The sequence below is a fragment of the Sus scrofa genome, chromosome 1, assembly GCF_054392235.1.
Source record: "Sus scrofa isolate SSC_HxYL_T2T_F1_AM1 chromosome 1, Sscrofa_HxYL_maternal_Yorkshire_Landrace_v2.0, whole genome shotgun sequence".
Taxonomy (NCBI): Eukaryota; Metazoa; Chordata; class Mammalia; order Artiodactyla; family Suidae; genus Sus; species Sus scrofa.
The window spans coordinates 72,882,716-72,902,066 of record NC_139383.1 but is presented as its reverse complement, the minus strand read 5'-3'; the positions used below and the strand labels follow the sequence as shown (position 1 = coordinate 72,902,066).

Here is a 19,351-nt window from a genome sequence, read left to right as displayed (position 1 = left end):
CTAATTATTTGTCACAGTATCAGAAATTAATATTGGCTAACAACTATGTAGAGCTTACAAGGAAAGCCACCCAGAATTCCACCCAATCCTCACAACAATGCTATGAGAAAGGACACTACTGTCTCATTTTACAGATGAGGTTAACACCGGGGAGTTCCCACTGTGGTGCAATGAGATCAGGAGCATCTCTGCAACATTGGGACACAGGTTCACTCTTGCCCAGCACGGTGGGTTAAGGATCCAGCATTAATACAGCTATGGCATAAGTTACAACTGTGGCTCAGATCTGATCCCTGGCCCAGGAACTCCATATGCTGCAGGGCGACCAAAAAAGAAAAAAAAAAAGAAAAGAAAAGAAAGTCGTCCAGGGCCACACAGATACCAGCACCAGAGGCAGGGCTGATTGAAGCTGAATCCAAAGCCCAGCTCCTAAGCATCCTCTTCAGCAATCTTTCTCATTCCAGAGACTGCATGGAACATTATTTACTCTTCCACAGTGAGTCAGGAGGGGCAGTGTGAGCATGTCTGTAGGGACTTTAAAGGTCTGAAGCTGCTTGTTCCTAGGCCCAAAGCTTTAAGTTCCTGGATGTGATTTTTATGGCTCTTCAATACCACACCCTCTATCAGGCTCATCAGCTGTCACTTCTGCTACAGTCAGGGAACCAGAAGCCCCACCTTCCTCTAATGTGCTAGAAACCAGAAAACCATGCCTGATACGAACTGTCTCTAAAGACTGGGCAGTCTTGTCAATTTCTTGGTTCCCGGGAAGGTTCTGGGAAGGTGAGGTTGCTGGAGAACTGACATTTATGTAAGAGACATGTTAATACACTCCCTTCATAAACAAATATGGCTTTTGCTTTTTTCCTTTTCTTTTCTAGGGCCGCACCCGCGGCATATAGAGGTTGCCAGGCTAGGGATCTAATTGGAGCTGTAGCTGCCGGCCTACGCCACAGTCACAGCAATGCAGGATCTGAGCCATGTCTGCAACCTACACCACAGCTCACAGCAACGCCGGATCCTTAACCCACTATGTGAGGCCAGGGATCGAACATGCAATCTCATGGTTTCTAGTCGGATTCGTTAACCACTGCTCCACAATAGGAACTCCCAAATATGGAATTCTTGATGATCATTTACACTCACCAATGAATGTCTTGCTAAAGCTTCTTAGCTAGGCTAACTCCACCACACTCCCCAGAACACGGAGCCAAGAAGAGGTTGACTGTAAATGCAATCCTTTAGCAGCAGTGGTTCAGCATCCCCCACCCCACCCCCTTGCTTTTCTCTTGGTTTACAATTTTGGCCCAAGGGCACCTTTTTGATGATGGCTTTTGGTGAAGATTCCCCTGGATAAATCCGTAACTTCTTTAGACTCACTAATTACACAGGGATTTACAATCAAAATCCTACTGAAGACCTGGCAACACCCACATAGCCCCTAGACTGTTGGGAGGCTGCATGAAGTGTATGGGTGGGGATCAAAACTAATCCACAGCGTTAGAAGTCAACCAAGAGGAGGCATGAATGAGGGAGTTTCTAAGATACCAGTTATGTGCTATGTCTTGATTTAGGTGACAGTTACACCTGGAAAATTCACTCAGCTTATACATGTCTGATTTGTGCACCTTTTAATATAAATATCATATATACTTCAATAAAAAAATTAACTTAAGGACAAAAAGAGACATCTTTTAAAGACCACCGATATGATGTATTCCTAACGCACAAAAACGTAGAGGCTAAGAGGGGGTCCTTTAAATCTCCTTTTGTTTAAAGCATGACAGTTAAGGCTGCATTCCATCTTTTTTTTTTTTTTTTTGGAGCTAAAAGCTCTCACCAGCATACCACACACTGATCTCGTGCCCTAACTAAATAATGGCAGTTTCTCATATATTGTCCTATCTGGCTAACAAACCAACGGCTATGAGTCTTGACTCATCAAAAAAAACAGGCTGAATTTTTCATACACAATGAACAGCTCATAAACAAGTGATTCTGGGGTTCTGACAAGATACTTACTAAAGTACCTTTGATTCAGTCTTTCCTTCTATAGTTTGAGTTCTGAGGGTATTTATTCATCAGATACTAAACAACTCACTTTCCCTGAAGCATGTAATTTAGTCACAGTAACATTTATAGGAGGAAAGTAGTTTAGGGTAGAAGGGAATCTGCTGAAAAACTGACCACATAAACAGATACATTTGAAAGGACTGCTATTCTGAGAGTCAGTCCTCACTGAGTGAGTGCTGAGGCCTGCTGGGTAACTCAGACAGACATTTATGGATGTGGGACAGCCTTTAGAATTTGAACATTCATATACAGTGTTACTCTTTTTCCCTAAATTCTATTCTAAGAAGATACATTATTCATGAGGCCATCAGGAGATGAGCAATCTACCTTCAGGCAGTATTATTTCATTTTCTGAAGGTATTCTTATTTTCCTATGTACGTAGCTTTTGCCTATATTATAAAGAAACAGTATGACTATCAAGTCTGAACTTTTATTTTTTTATTTTTATTTTTTTGGCTGTGCTCATGGCACATGAAAGTTCCTGGCCCAGGGACTGAATCCACAGCACTGGCGCAACCCAAGCCACTGCAGTGACAACACTGAGCCACAAGAGAACTTGTGAGCTTTTTTAAAAAATAACTAGTATATACATAAATGAGTATTGTTGAACTAATAACAATGGCCATCTATAATTCATTAAAAACATCTGTGTAATGGTTCTTTCAGACATACACTTTGCTCAGACAAGAAAAACTGGTCTTATTCACTTGTTCTTAAACCAGAAACAGTATTTCTAGTCTAAGAGAATTCTGGGGCAATTTTACTATTTTTTCTTTTTTTCTTTTTTAAAAAAGATTTTTTCTATTTAGTTGAATTACAGTGTTCTGTCAATTTCTGCTCTACAACAAAGTGACCCAGTTATACACACACACATATATATACAATCTTTTTCTCACATTAACCTCCATCATGTTCCATCACGAGCGACTAGATATAGTTTCCTGTGCTATACAGCAGGATGTCATAGTTTATCCACTCCAAAAGCTATAGTTTGCATCTACTAACCCCAAACTCCCAGTCCATCCCACTCCCTCCCCCTTGGCAACCACAAGTCTGTTCTCCAAGTCCATGAGTTTGTTTCTTTTCTGTAGATAGGTTCATTTGTGCCATATATTAGATTCCAGATATGGATCATGGCAACACAGATCCTTAACCCACTGAGCCAAGGCCATGGATACTAGTCTGACTTATTTCTGCTGAGCCATGACAGGAATTTTTCTTTCTTTTTTTATGGTTTCCTTTGCTGTGCAAAAGCTTATAAGTGTGATTAGGTCCCATTGGTTTATTTTTGTTTTTATTTCTGTTGCCTTGGGAGACTGTCCTAAGAAAACATTTGTATGGTTGATGTCAGAGAATGTTTTGCCTATGTTCTTTTTATTATTACTTAATGAATTTTATTAATTTATAGGTGTACAACAATCATCACAACCAAATTTTACAGCATGTCCATTCCAAACCCTCAGTGCATCCCCCCATCCACAAATCTGTCTCATTTGGAAACCATAAATTTTTCAAAGTCTGTGAGTAACTATTCTGCAAAGAAATTCGTTGTGTCATTTTTTTAGATTCCACACGTAAGTGACAGCATTTGATGTTGGTGTCTCATTGTCTGACTGACTTCACTTAGCATGATAATTTCTAGGTCCATCCATATTGCTAAAAATGCCAGTATTTCTTTCCTTTTAATGGCTGAGTAATACTCCATTGTGTATATGTACCACATCTCTATTACTCAAATGAATTTATCACATCTATAGTTGTATAATGATCATAAAAATCTGATTTCACAGGATTTTCATCCCACAACCCAAGCACAACCCCTACCCCCAAACTGTCTCCTCTGAGACCATAAGATTTTCAATGCCTGTGAGTCTGCATCTGTTCTGCAAAGAAGTTCCGTCTGTCCTTTTTTCAGATTCCACATGTCAGTGAAAGCATTTGATGATGGTGTCTCATTGTATGGCTGACTTCACTTAGCATGATAATTTCTACGTCCATCCATGTTGCTAAAAATGCTGGTATTTCCTTCATTTTAATGGCTGAGTAATATTCCATTGTGTATATGTACCACATCTTCTTGATACACTCCTCTGTCGATGGACATTTAGGTTGTTTCCATGTCTTGGCTGTTGCAAACAGTGCTGCAATGAACATCAGAGTACGTGTCTTTGCGAGTCGTGGTTTTCTCTGGATAGATGCCCAGGAGTGGGATTGCTGGATCAAATGGTAGTTCTATGTTTAGTTTTCTGAGGAATCTCCATACCGTTTTCCACAGTGGTTGCACCAATTTACAATCCCACCAACAGTGTCATAGGGTTCCTTTTTCTCCACACTCTCCCCAGCACTTGTTGTTTTTAGAATTCTTGATGATGGCAATTCTGGCTGGTGTAAGATGGTACCTCATAGTGGTTTTGGTTTGCATTTCTCTAATAGTGAGTGATGTTGAACATGTTTTCATGTGTTTTTTGGCCATCTGTATGTCTTCTTTGGAGAATTGTCTGTTTAGATCTTCTGCCCATTTTTTGATGGGGTTGTTTGTTTTTTTGGTATTGAGCTGTAGGAGATGTTTATAAATTCTGGAGATTAATCCCTTGTCAGTTGATTCATTTGCAAAGATTTTCTCCCATTTTGTGGGTTGTGTTTTTGTTTTTTTTTAGGGTTTCCTTTGCTGTGCAGAAACTTTTAAGTTTAATTAAGGCCCATTTGTTTATTTATTTATTTTTTTTGTTATTGTCATTAGTCTAAGAGGTGGATCTGAGAAGATGTTGCTGTGGTTTATGTCAAAGAGTGTTTGGCCTATGTTTTCCCCTAAGAGTTTTATAGCATCTGGTCTTATATCTAGGTCTTTAATCCATCTTGAGTTTATTTTTGTGTATGGTGTTAGGGAGTGTTCTAATTTCATTCTTTTACATGTGGCCGTCAAGTTTTCCCAGCACCACTTATTGAACAGGCTGTCTTTTCTCCATTGTATATTCTTGCCTTCTTTGTCATAGATTAGTTGACTATAGGTGCATGGGTTTAATTCTGGGCTTTCTATCCTGCTCCACTGATCTATATTTCTGTCTTTGTGCCAGTACCATATGGTTTTGATCACTGTTGATTTGTAGTATAGTCTGAAGTAACGGAGCCTGATTCCTCCAGCTCCATTTTTCTTTTTCAGGATGTCTTTGGCTATTCTGGGTCTTTTGTGTTTCCAAACAAACTTTAATGGGACAACATTAAATACACTAACATTTGCATTATAGGGGTGCCAGAAGGAGAAGAGAGAAAAGGCTTGAGAAATATTTGAAGAGATAATAGCCAAAAACTTCCCTAACTTTGGAAAGGAATTAGTCACTTAAATCCAGGAAGCACAATGAATACTATTATACTAATATAGTATAAATCCAAGGAGGAAGTACCCAAGACACATATTATCAAACTAACCAAAATTAAAGACAAAGAGACAATATTGAAAGTAGCTAGGGAAAAGCAACAAAAGGAAAAAACCTACAACCAAGAATACTCTACCCAGCAAGGCACTCATTCAGATTTGAAGGAGAAATCAAAAGCTTTACAGACAGGCAAAGATTAAGAGAATTCAGCACCACCAAACCAGGTTTATAACAAATAATAAAGGAAATTCTCTTGGTGGAAAAGAAGAGGCCACAACTAGAAATAAGAAAATTACAAATGAGAAAGCTCACCAATAAAGGCAAACACATAATAAATGTAGGAACTCATCCACACACAAATATGATACCCAAACCAGCAATCATGAGAAGAGGAGGATATAAATGCATGATACTGGAGACACATCTACAATTAAGAAACCAGAAACTTAAAACAATTTTGTATGTATATAGACTCCTATATCAAAACCTCATTAGTAACCACAAACCAAAAGTCTATAATACATACACACAAAAATAAGATAAAGCAATCCAAAGGGGAATCCTAGGGGAACGTACAAAGTAAGAGGATGGAAGAAGGTAGTCCATGCAAACAGAAATCAAACAAAAGCTGGAGCCGTAATACTCTTATCAGAAAAATAGACTTTAAAATAAATGGGTTACAGGAGACAAAGAAGGACATTACATTATGATCAAGGGATCAATCCAAGAAGATATAACAACTGTAAATATATATGCACCCAATATATAAGCCAACTGCCAACAGTAATAAAAGGACACAACACAGTAACACAATAATAGTGGGGGACATTAACACCCCACTTACAGCAATGAACAAATCATCCATACAGAAAATCAATAAGGAAGCCGAGGCCTTAGGTGATGCAATAGACCAGATAGATTTAATAGATATTTATAGAACATTCTATCTGACAGCATTCCATCTGTTTCTTCTTAAGAAGTAACATTCTTAAGAACACACAGAACATTCTCCAGGATAGATCACAGTCTGGGCCACAAATCAAGCCTCAGTAAATTTAGAAAACTGAAATCATATGAAGAGTCTTTTCCTACCACAGTGCTAAGGGATTAGAAGTCCACTATAAGAAAAAACTGAATAAAACCCAAAAACATGTGGAAATTAGACAATGTGCTGCTAAACAGCCAACAGATCACTAAAGAAATCAAAGAGGAAATCAAACAATACCTGAAGACAAATGACAAAAAAGACACAATGATCCAAAACCAGTGGGATGCATGGAGTTCCTGTTGTGGCTCAGTGGAAACGAATCTGACTAGCATACATGAGGATGCAGGTTTGATCCCTGGCCTCGCTTAGTGGGTTAAGGATCTTACATTGCCATGAGCTGTGGTGTAGGCTGTAGATGTGGCTTGGATCTGGCATTGCTGTGGCTGTGGCTCCGATTTGACCCCTAGCCTGGGAACCTCCATATGACTTGGGGGTGGCCCTAAAAAGACAACAAACAAACAAACAAACAAATCCTATGGGATGCAGCAGAAGAGGTTCTAAGAGAGAAGTTTATAGCAACACAAGCCTACCTCAGGACACACCAAAAAACTCAAATAAACAACCTATCCTTAAACCTAAAGCAACTAGAGAGAAAAGAACAAACAAAATGCAAAGTTAGAAAAAGGAAAGAAATCATAAAGCTCAGAGCAGAAATCCATAAAACTTAAAGCTGGTTCTTTGAAAAGATCAACAAAATTGACAAACCCTTAGCCAGACTTGTCAAGGAAAAAAAGGGAGAGAGCCCAAATCAGTAAAATTAGAAATGAGAAAAGGAGATAGTACAATGGACATCACAGAAATACAAAGGATCTTAAGAGACTGCTACAAGCAACTTTATGCCAATAAAATGGACAACCTAGAAGAAATGGACAAATTCTTAGAAAGGTACCATCTTCTAATACTCAACCAGGAAGAAATAGAAAATATGAACAGACCAATCACAAGTACTGAAATTGAAACTGTGATTAAAAAAATTCCAACAAACAAAAGTCCAGGACCTTATGGAGTCACAGGCAAATTCTATCAAACATTTAGAGAAGAATTAATATCTACGCTTCTGAAACTCTTCCAAAAAAAATTGCAGAGGAAGGAACACTCCCAAACTCATTCTATGAGCCCGCCATCACCCTGATACCAAAACCAGATAAAGATACCACAAAAAAAGAAAATTACAGGCCAACATCATTGACAAACATAGATGAAAAAATCCTCAACAAAATACTATCAAACTGAACCCAGCAATACAGTAAAAGGATCATACACTATGATCAAGTGAGATTTGTCACAGTGATGCAAGGAATTTTCAATATCCACAAATCAGTGTGATATACTACATTAACAAATTAAAGAATAAAAACCATATGGTCATATGAATAGATGCAGAAAAAGCTTTTGACAAATCCAACACCCATTTATGATTAAAAAAAAAAAAAAAACCAGAAAGTGGGCATGGGGTGATCCTACTTCAACATAATAAAGGCCATGTTGACAAACCCAGAGCTAACATCATTCTCAGTGGTGAAAAGCTGAAAGAATTTCTGCTAAGATCAGGAATAAGACAAGGTTGTCCAGGAGTTCCCGCTGTGATACAGTGGAAATGAATCCGACTAGTAACCGTGAGGTTTCAGGTTCCATCCCTGGCCCCTGGGTGGGTGGAGGAGTCAGTGGGTTAAGGATCCGGTGTTGCCGTGAGCTGTGGTGTAGGCTGCAGATGTGGCGCAGATCCTGTGCTGCTGTGGCTGTGGCGTAGGCCGGCAATTGTAGCATCAATTCAGCCTCTAGGCTGGGAACCTCCATTTGCCACGAGTGTGGTTCTAAAAAGCACAAAACGAACAAAACAAAAACAATAATGTCCTCTTTCACCACTTTCATTCAACATAGTTTTGGAAGTCCTAGCCATGGCAATCAGAGAGAGGAAAAAAGAAGTAAAAGGATTCCAAAATAGAAAAGAAGAAGTAAAATTATCACTGTTTGCAGATGACATGATACTACACCTAGAAAATCCTAAAGATGCTACCAGAAAACTATTAGAACTCATTAATGAATGTGGTAAAGTTGCAGGATACAAAATTAATACACAGAAATCGACTGTGAAACTATATATACTAACAATGAAATAACAGAAAAGAGAAATTTGGGAAACAACCCCCAACTCTGTTGCACCCCGCATGAAATCTGTCAGCAAATGTCAGTTCTGCCTTCAAAATGTATGTACCATCTGACCATTTTCTACCACTAACTATCATGCCAAGTCATCAAATACTTTGCCTATGTATATCTGAACCACTTTGTTGTGCAGCAGGAATGATCACAACTTTGTAAATCAACTATACTTCAATAAGACTTTAAAAAAAACTGTTGTGAGAAATGTAACAAACAAACAATGTAGAGAAAGGGAACAATCCACAGGGAAGTTTGGGAACACTTTTTTACAAAGTTCAAGAGCAAGCACAACTAAACTAATGCAGGAGATATCATGTGGTAAAACTATAAAATGAAAGAATGAGAAAAACAGAAGTCCAGAGAAGGGTGTGTGGAGGAGTCAGGGGGACGGGACCAGGTGGGCTACACAGTGTGCTGTGGCAGTGCTGGTAGAGGTGAGGGTCTAAGTGGGCACAAGGGGGTCTATTTTATCTCTAGGCTTCATAATTCACATATATACACATAGTCTTCTTATACATTAAATATTTCATAATAGAGTTGATTGACGACTATGTGGCCATTAAAAAAAAAAGTCCCTTGACTTCAGAATACCTTCAGTACCTGTTCTGCTGACAACTAACCCAACTCAAGAAGGTGACCATAACCCATCTTCCTTGGTTAAATGATGGTGTTGGAACCGATGCTCTTCATGCTCCCTTTGATCTTCTAAAATTCCTTAGTTTTATTAGAAATATACTTAAAGGCGTTCCTGTGGTGGCACAGTGGTTACCGAATCCAACTAGGATTGTGGTTTTGATCCACATGAGGTTGTGGGTTTGATCCCTGTCCTTGCTCAGTGATCCCTGGCATTGCCGTGAGCTGTGGTGTAGGTTGCAGACACAGCTCGGATCCTGTGTTGCTGTGACTCTGGCGTAGGCCAGCAGCTATAGCTCCAATTCGAGCCCTAGCCTGGGAACCTCCATATGCCATGGAAGCGGCCCTAGAAAAGACAAACAAACAAACAAAGGAAACATACTTAAAAAAAAGATGCACCCTCACCTCTGGGAAGATGGGTGCTGGCATTAGCCAGCTGCTTAAAACAAAGGTTTAAAAACAAATCACACTTAACAGAATATGAAAGGAAATTTTAGTTAGAAATTTCTCATTTTCCAAAATAAGAAACTGACAGATAACACTCCTAATTTGTGAGTGTGTGTAGAAGAGCCTAATCCAGATGAATAGGCCCTGGAATAAATCTCTTAAGGGAATCTTAAAAACTCCCCAACACAGCAAAGTTTTTTGTTCATTTTTTTTGTTGTTGTTGTTGTTGTTTTTTGCCAGAATCCATGGCATGCACAAGTTCCTAGGCCAGGGATTGAACCCGTGCCACAGCAGTGACCCAAGCTGCTGTAGTGACAACTCGAGATCCTTAACCCACTAAGCCAGGGAACTCCAGCAAAGTCTTCTTTTACACCAGCTCAGGGGACTGGTGCACCAACAAAGGCAACATGAGCTTAGGTACCTGTTTTGGGCTGAGTTCTCCCAACCCATTGAGACTCCCCATGGAGGTCTGTAAAAGTACTAATGACCTGGTCCCAACCTAACGAAGTTCAATGAGCCCAATTTTGAACTGACATCAAGGCAGCTTTCTATTATCCTAAAGGCAATGAAGAACCAGGAAAACAAAAGGTCTACTGCCATGCAAGCCCACCAAAAACTGTAAAACATGGCTGGTTTGTAACCTCTAAGGCTAGGTTAAACTTAAAGGTAAGACATATTATTTAAGTGTAGCTCATTATTGCTTCCACATAGCCCAAGCCTGAGTCACGAAATCTTCCAGACATGAAATTAAAATACTATGGCAGACACCCATTTCATTCTTTTTGAAGGAAAGTGATCTTTCTCAACATTAAACACTTGGAGAAAAAAAGATGTTTAAGTCTCTTTGATGTGAAAAAAAAAAAAATACAAAGGCAGCAAGAGGTGAAGACAATTTCTTTTGTTTAGATTCTTCTGTTTTCTCCCCATCGCTGAATATGAAAGTGCCCAAAGCTCAGATGTTGTCTTTGCTCTTCACACTGACTCCCTGTGAGATCCCATCCAGCACAGGGTTTACATACCTTTCCCATGTGGTGACTCCTGATCTCACCTCCAGCTGTCCCCCAACTCCAGGGTTCCGCACCCAGGCACCTCATGACCTCTTACTTGAATGGGCAGTTGGCATCTCCAACTTCGCCTTCCAAACTCCACTCCTGGATTTCACCCTCCTGCCTAGTTTTCTCCATTCCAATAAGTGCCGGAGTCTCAAACCCTGGATATTTCTCAGCCGCTCATGCCCTGCATGAAATCTGTCAGCAAATGTCAGTTCTGCCTTCAAAATATATGTACCATCTGACCATTTTCTACCACTAATTATCACGCCAAGTCACCAAATACTCTTGCCTATGTAATTGCAATGACCTCTTAAGTAGTGTCTTTGCTTCCATTCTTACTTCTTTACAATCTATTTTTACAGAGCAGCTAGAGTCATCCTCCTAGAACACAAGTTAGATCACTTGGAGTCATCTAAAAATCCCTTCTGCATCCTACAAGTTCTGACAGGACTTGAGGCCCCTCTCCCATCACTGGTCCACACTCTGCTGTGGCCAGCTGGACCTCCCAGCTGCTGCCCAAACATCCCCTGGAGGGCTTTGCAAATGCTGGGCTTCCTGCCTAGAACACCCCCTGCCCTGACCCATTGGGATATCCCACAGCTGACTCCCTCACTTCCCTCAGCCTACTTAAATGTCACCCAGGACTTTTCCCAACCACTCTCTAAAGTAGCAATTGCATTGTCCCTCTCCCTAATTTATATTTCTTGTAGCATTTACCTTCAGACTCATTACATATGTATTATATATAAACCACAAATAAAAACTTTTGAGCAGTCTCTGAGTATATGAATCTTTATAAATTATACATAAAAAACCATTCCATATATTAATTTATTTAAAAACGTATATGAAAATAAAATCTGAACAGATTTTCAATAAAATATAAAGAAGCATTAGTGTCTTCCCTGCATCTCAGTGGATGTCTGTCATATGCCCTGGGCTGTGCACTCTCCATTGCAGTGGCCCTGAGCCTCAGTATTGCGGCCTGCACTTTCTAGCCTAATTTCTCCCCATCTGAGGTATTCCCATTTCCTTCAAAATACTCCTGCAGTTTCCTGTGATTTCTGAAACCAACATCCCAGGGGCTTTGGAAAGCATTGTGTGAAAATGTTAAAGGAAGCAGCATGTGCGTTGGCCTCTATCCCACCTGAAATATCAGGGGCACACAGGCTTTGAATTACTCCTTTAATTACCACGAAGGTATAATCTGCAATTCAGCTTTAAATGAATCAGGTTCCTTTGTGATAAAGAAAGCCCTACCTTAAAAATGCAGTTTTCTCCCTGCACTTCCTCCCAGAAATCGTTACTGTTTATAAGAGAGCTGACTCATAGTCACATAAGTAACAGAGAATTTTTATGTGCCTTATCAAAAAAAGCACGAAATCCTTTTAGTCAATAATTACTTAATTCGACAACAAATCAGAGCGACAGGTATCTTAAGTTCTCTTTCTACACTCACAAAGAAGCTTCATTAAACTGTATTGGATCATGCTCTTGTATTGGAATAATTAATATTGTCAAGATGGCAATACTACCCAAAGCAATCTACAGCTTTAAATGTGATTCCTATCAAACTACCCATGAGATTTTTTACAGAGCTAGAACAAATAATCCAAAAAATTTTATATGGAACCATAAAAGGCCCAAAATTGTCAAAGCAACCCTGAGGGGAAAAAAACACAGCAGGAGGTCTAACTCTCCCAGACTTTAGGCAACACTATAAATATACAGTAATCAAGATAGTGTGGTATTGGTACAAAAACAAGACAGACCAATCAATGGAACAGAATAGGGATCCCAGAAATAAACCCACACACCTAGGGTCAATTAATATTCAACAAAGGAGGGAAGAATACAAAAAAATGGGAAAAATACAGTCTCTTCAGCAAGTGGTACTGGGAAAGTTGGACAGGTGCATATAAATCAACATTAGAACACACCCTCACATATGCACAAAAATAAACTCAAAATGGCTTAAAGACTTAAACATAAGACATGATACCTTAAAACTCCTAGAAGAGAACATAGGAAAAACATTCACTAACATAAACTGTACAAACATTTTCTTAGGCTGGTCTCTCAAGGCAATAGAAATAAAAACAAAAATAAACAAATGGGATCTAATCAAATGTACAAACTTTTGCATAGCAAAGAAACTATTAAAAAACAAAAAGCCAACCCACAGAATGGGAAAAAAACATCTGCAAATGATGCAATTAACAAAAGCTTAATCTCCAAAACATACAAACAACTCATACAACTCAACAACAAAAAAACAATCCAACTGAAAAATGGGCAGAAGACCTAAATAGACATTTTTCCAAGAAGACATACAGATGGCCAGCAGGCACATCAAAAGATGCTCAACATCACTGATTATTAGATAAATGGCACATCAAAACTAGAGTGAGTTACCACCTCACACCAGTCAGAATAGCCATCCTTAAAAAGTCTACAAATCAAGATGGAACTAGAGACTCTCATACTGAGTGAAATGAGTCAGAAAGACAAAGACAAATACCATATGATATCACTTATAACTGGAATCTAATATACAGCACAAATGAACATCTCCACAGAAAAGAAAATCATGGACTTGGAGAATAGACTTGTGGCTGCCCAACGGGAGAGGGAGGGATTGGGAGCTTGGGGTTATCGGATACAACTTAGAATAGATTTATAAGGAGATCCTGCTGAGTAGCATTGAGAACTATGTCTAGATACTCATATTGCAACAGAACAAAGGGTGGGAAAAAAATGTATACATGTAAGAGTAACTTGATCCCATGCTGTACAACGGGAAAAAAATAAAATCATAAAAAAAGTCTACAAATCACACATGCTGGAGAGGGTGTGGAGAAAAGGGAACCCTCCTACACTGTTAGTGGGAATGTCAGTTGGTACAACCATTTTGGAAAACAGTATGAAAGTTCCTCAGAAAACTAAAAAGAAAATTATCATATGATCCAGCAATCCCACTTCCGGGAATATATCCAGACAAAAGTATAATTCAAAAAGATATATGCACCCCTATGCTCATGGCAGCACTATTCGCGATAGCTAAGACATGGAAACAACTTAAATGTCTATCAACAGATGAATGGATTAAAAATATGTACATATATATAACAAAATACTACTCAGCCATAAAAAAGAATGTAACAATGCCATTTGCAGCAACATGGATGCATCTAGAGATTCTCATATTAAGTGAAGTAAGTCAGAAAGGGAGGAACAACTACCATATGATATCACTTACCTGTGAAATCTAAAATACGACACAAATAAACATATCTACAAAACAAACAGATTCACAAACACTGAGAACAGACTTGTAGTTGCTAAGGGGTGGGGGGGAGGGAGAAGGATGGACTGAGAGTTTGGGGTTACTAGATGCAAACTATTACATTTAGAATGGATAAACAACAAGGTCCTATTGTATAGCACAGGGAACTAAATTCAGTCCTGGGATAGACCATGATGGAAAAGAATACACACACACATGTGTATATATGTGTATGACAAATTCACTTTGCCATACAGCAGAAATTGACACAACACTGTAAATCAACTATACTTTAAATCAAAAAACAAAAAACTATATTGGAAATAAATACTCACGTGCCCCAATGTACTTTAATGGAACAAGTCTTCTGTATTACACCATATCCCTGCATTTCTTCAGTATCATCAAAGTAGGAATTTAGGAGTCCTAACCCTTCTGGTTCAGTAAATAAATCAATTTGACTGACTCTGTAATCCTGAAAAAAAAAAACCCACATATATACATACATAATAATTATACCATGTATTAAACTCTACAATAAGCTCGTTATTCCTTTTTTCAAACAATTACAATAAGTTTTAAATATACCTTTCACAGATCACCTGCCACTTTATCCCTTCCCTGTTTTCACCCTTGATTTAATAATATGTGGTCTTTTGTGGCAGACACATTGCTTGATATATGACTGAAGCAAAGTTCCCCAGAAATGTATTTGAGAATTTTGCAACGTATTGTTTTTCTCATTCTCACTGAAAAAGCTGCTTGGCTTTCCTTAGTGACATGATTTGTAATTTATTTGCTCTCCTGCGACCATCCAGGTCCAGAGACTCTAGTCTCCAGAGTGGCTGCCCTTGGAATCTTCCTCAACTGTTGTGTTGCGCCCAAGACCCCTGTGGTAACTGTCCTTGACTACAATGTTGGTTTGGTTTAAGCTGTCAAGGCAAAGGCACACACATTTACAGTGACTTACAGATCTCTGCAGTTTGGTCACTGTTCCAGGCACTGCACGGCCATCACACACTCTATAAAAGGCCTCAGCTGGCTGAGTGCCTGAGCCCTAATCAGTTGATTGAACGTCTTTCAGTGTTGCTGAGTGAGGTGAACTGATGTATAAAGAACAGTTACACCTGGGTTAGTTCATGGGCGACTCTTTGAAACATTAACAAAAGGAACAAATTCAGCGAACTAAAAAGGTAACCACCCCTTAAATATACATTGGGCTGCCATTTATGTTTCTGTGTTAAGAAACCATAAACACAATCAGAAAAAAATTTTTTACACATATGTGAATACATAAGTATATATGTACATATATATATGTAATTCATTGTATGTCAGGGGCTGTAAAAATGCTCCTTCTCTTTTAACATGATACCATTCAGAAAAATTTACCCTAAGGAAATAAATCAGAAAATTACATGTTATTAAATGCACAAAAATGTTCATGCAGCATTATTTTATTTATTTATTTATTTATTTTTTCTTTTTGCTGTATCTTGGGCCCCTCTTGCGGCATATGGAGGTTCCCAGGCTAGGGGTCTAATAGGAGCTGTAGCTTCCAGCCTACGCCAGAGCCACAGCAATGTGGGATCCGAGCCACATCTGCAACCTACACCACAGCTCACAGCAACACCAGATCCTTAACCCACTGAGCAAGGGCAGGGATGGAACCCGCAACCTCCTGGTTCCTAGTAGGATTCGTTAACCACTGCGCCATGACAGGAACTCCCTATTTATTTTTATGTTTTATTTTTTTTTGGTCTTTTTTGCCTTTTCTAGGGCTGCTCCTGCGGCATATGGAGGTTCCCAGGCTAGGGGTTGAATCGGAGCTGTAGCTGTCGGCCTACGCCAGAGCCACAGCAACATGGGACCTGAGCTGCGTCTGCAACCTACACCACAGCTCACGGCAATGTCGGATCCTAAACCCACTGAGCAAGGCCAGGGATCGAACCCAAAACCTCATGTCATGGTTCCTAGTCAGATTTGTTAACCACTGAGCCACGACGGGAACTCCATGAAGCATTATTTTAGATGGAAAAAAACTAGAAGCAATCTTACAACCCACAGTGAGGAGAAAGGCAAAATAAATGATAGCTCATCATATCAATTGCTCAGTTAAACTCCAAACCATGTAGTAATATGAAAAGCATTAACTGCATTAGGTCAGGCCCCTTTACCGACATGCTTCATTCCCCTTACCAGAAGCCTAAATACCCACCCACTAGGTCTACTACTTGTCCCAGGTACAAATCACTTAGAGATGCTTCCAATGGAGTGTGACCTTCAGGAAAATGGTATGGACAGAGGGAAAAAAAAAAGGATCGAGAATTACTTTGCGCTTGTATTATGATTACGAGTACAGAAAACATAGATTATAATATGGCCAAGAAAGAGTAGAGAGTTTAGAAAAATGAAGAGAAGACATTTCATGATAGATGGGATTTGGATGATATTTTAAAAGACTAATGCTTTATTACCAATAATATTTGAGTAATAAACAAAAACTGCAGTTATTCTACCATGACATTTTAAGATGGGGGTCCTCAAGTCTTACATAAATAAGGTTCATCACATGATGTACTTAAACTATTAAGAGATAAATCATTTAGAATATACCAATTATCATCTAAGTTATTCAGAAATGCTGACCTAGAAAACAGGTGGCATTTTCCTGTCAAAAACTGTTAGTCATTCTTACTCATTCTCATTTTAGAACGTCCATCTCTAGCACACAGATGGCGTTTTTTTTTCCCTTTTTTTTTTTTTTTTTTTTTTTTTCTCTTTAGAGCTACACCCGTGGCATATGGATGGTCCCAGGGTAGGGGTCAAATCAGAGCCATAGCTGCCCACCTATACCACAGCCATGCCAGATCCGAGCTGAGTCTGTGACCTACACTGCAGCTCACGGCAAGGCAACGCCGATCCTTAACCCACGAGCAAAGCCAGGGATTGAACCCTCGAACCTGTATCCTCATAGATATTAATCGGGTTCGTAACTGCTGAGCTACAATGGGAACTCCCCTTTTACATTTTTATATTGTAAAGAATCATCAAATTCCAAGAACCATGAAGACTCTGATACAACTTCCTCATCAATGAATAAGGAACCAAGAAATTGTTACCCAATCCATAGAATGGCCTCAAATGCCTATTAAAAAAAAAAAACCAAAAAAACAAAAAACCCACAAGAAACCCCTGAGTTGAACCATCAACTGAATTATTTTTGGATTATTTATTTTTCCAAACAGAACTCCTGTAAGCCACTCAAGGTAATCAGAACTCAGAAAAACCAAAAAAATTAAGAAAAATCTCTTCATACAGAATTCTTCAAAACTAGGTTATGAAGGGAAATACATTTGAAGATGGGAATAGGAGGGCTGAAATGAGAAATTTACCTTTAAGACTTATTACGCTAAAAAAAAAAAAAAAAGACTAACCCAATTAGAATGTCTTTCCTAAATCATTTAAAGTGTAAACATATTTAAATTATAAAAAGATACCGAAAAACACCAAATATTTTTCCCAACCATTTTTTAAATAAAATCAAACAGCCTTGGAAGACGCCTTGTGAGGGAAGAAATGGTAAAGCTTAAGCTTATTTGTTAAGTGACTGAGCAAAATCCAGTTTGCCTTTACTAAAAAGCTTACTAATTTTAAACCTACCTGGACCACATGTCTCATTGAACCAATTACCACAGGCTTATCCGACTCTGTCTCCTCGTTTCTTTCCAAGACATCTTCTATACCCCAGAGACCAGAGAGTTCCAATTCTCCTTCTTCTAAAGGGATGGAGTGTCCCTCAAAATTTGGTTTCTCATACAAAATCCAACTAAGAATAAAACACAGCAAAACTATTAGTCTTGGTGAGAGATGTTTTGATTACTCAAATATTCCAATAGCCACTACATTTATCATATATTAGTGGCAAATTCTCTAGCAATTAAAATAGCATAAACACTCCCTAAAAGTAAAACTTTCCTGGGCATAATTAAGCCTCTGATAATTGAAGAACTTTATTAGCATCTCAGAGAACTTTGGTTATCAATTCGAATGTTAACAGAGCTACTAAAGAAAAGTTCCCTGGTGGCACAGCAGGTTAAGGATCAGGCGTTGCTGCAGCTGCTGCACAGATTTGACCCTTGGCCCAGGAACTTCCACAGCTGTGGGTGGGGCAAAAAAAAAAGAAAAAAAAAACAGCTAGTAAAGCTATAGAATTGCCAGTTAGTAGAGACTATAAACAGTAAAATGTCTGATAAATTAACTTTTACTGTATTCCTTTTTTCTTCCTATACATGTAAAAAACATTTCTCTTCAGAGATTTTAACTTACATATTACAGCCCTATCAATGGATATACTGATACAAAGGACTGCTACATGCCTGTTAATGGAAAGCATTTTTTCCAGTTTCATTGCAATCTAATTCACATACAACACTGCATTAGTTTTAGGTGTTCCACATGATTTGATATGTGTGTATATTACAAAATATACAATATTACCACAATGAGTTTAGTAAACAACTACTACCTCACATGGTTACAATTTTTTTTTTTTTTTTTTTTGGTCTTTCTGTCTTTTTAGGGCTGCACCTGCAACATATGGAGGTTCTCAGGTTAGGAGTGGAATCAGAGCTGTAACCACCCGCCGACACCACAACAATTTCAGATCTGAGCCATGTCTGCTACCTACACCACAGCTCATGGCAATGCCGGCTCCTTAATCCACTAAGCGAGGCCAGGGATCGAACCTGCAACCTCATGGCTCCTAGTTCCTAGTCGGATTCGTTTCTGCTGCGCCATGACGGGAACTCCCACAATTTTTTTTCATGTGATGAGAACTTTTAAGTTCTACTCTCTTAGCAACGTTCAATTATACTATGCATTATGTTAACTTTAGTGACTCAGAAAGTATTTTTAAAGTATTCTTCCCAACAACATCCAAACACTTAAGAAAAACCACGTCAACATATGACAGGGCTGGTCTTAAGTGCTCATGCTTTCACGAAAAGAGAGAAGGCAACAAAAGGTGAAAAATCACTATTCCATTAAAAACAAAATATTAATTTTCAGTTTTCAAATTTAAGAACAAAAGCAAATTGTATTTTCTAACAAAGATGTTGATTGCACAGAAAAATATATTAAGATATCTAAAACCTAATAGGAAAGAAGCTGCATATTTAATCAAATGGAGACCAAAAGAAAAGCTTAGTAATTTTTTAAACCATAAATGTCTAGAGCCCCACCCTCTTTTAAATGAGTTTATAAATAAGTACTAAA

At 38.6% G+C, this 19,351-nt stretch overlaps 1 protein-coding gene and 1 long non-coding RNA gene across 7 annotated transcripts in view; one reads left to right on the top strand and one right to left on the bottom strand.

Annotated features, from left to right (window-relative positions):
• CRYBG1 (crystallin beta-gamma domain containing 1) overlaps nucleotides 1–19,351 on the bottom strand; it is a 211,196-nt gene that overhangs the window by 31,868 nt on the left and 159,977 nt on the right. For all 6 annotated transcript variants that reach the window (XR_014806521.1, XM_021090505.2, XM_084961601.1 and 3 more), the window contains 2 exons: nucleotides 17,738–17,903; nucleotides 14,410–14,549 (listed from right to left, as the gene is read on the bottom strand). Coding sequence is in view for 5 of the 6 variants with exons in the window: in XM_021090505.2 (XP_020946164.2) it covers nucleotides 14,410–14,549; nucleotides 17,738–17,903 (306 nt within the window). In the remaining variant the exon portion in view is untranslated. The remainder of the gene's footprint in view (nucleotides 1–14,409; nucleotides 14,550–17,737; nucleotides 17,904–19,351) is intronic.
• On the top strand, nucleotides 6,269–9,611 carry LOC146406142 (uncharacterized). The gene is made up of 2 exons (XR_014806591.1): nucleotides 6,269–8,228; nucleotides 9,515–9,611. It is a non-coding gene; the product is annotated as an uncharacterized LOC146406142 (long non-coding RNA).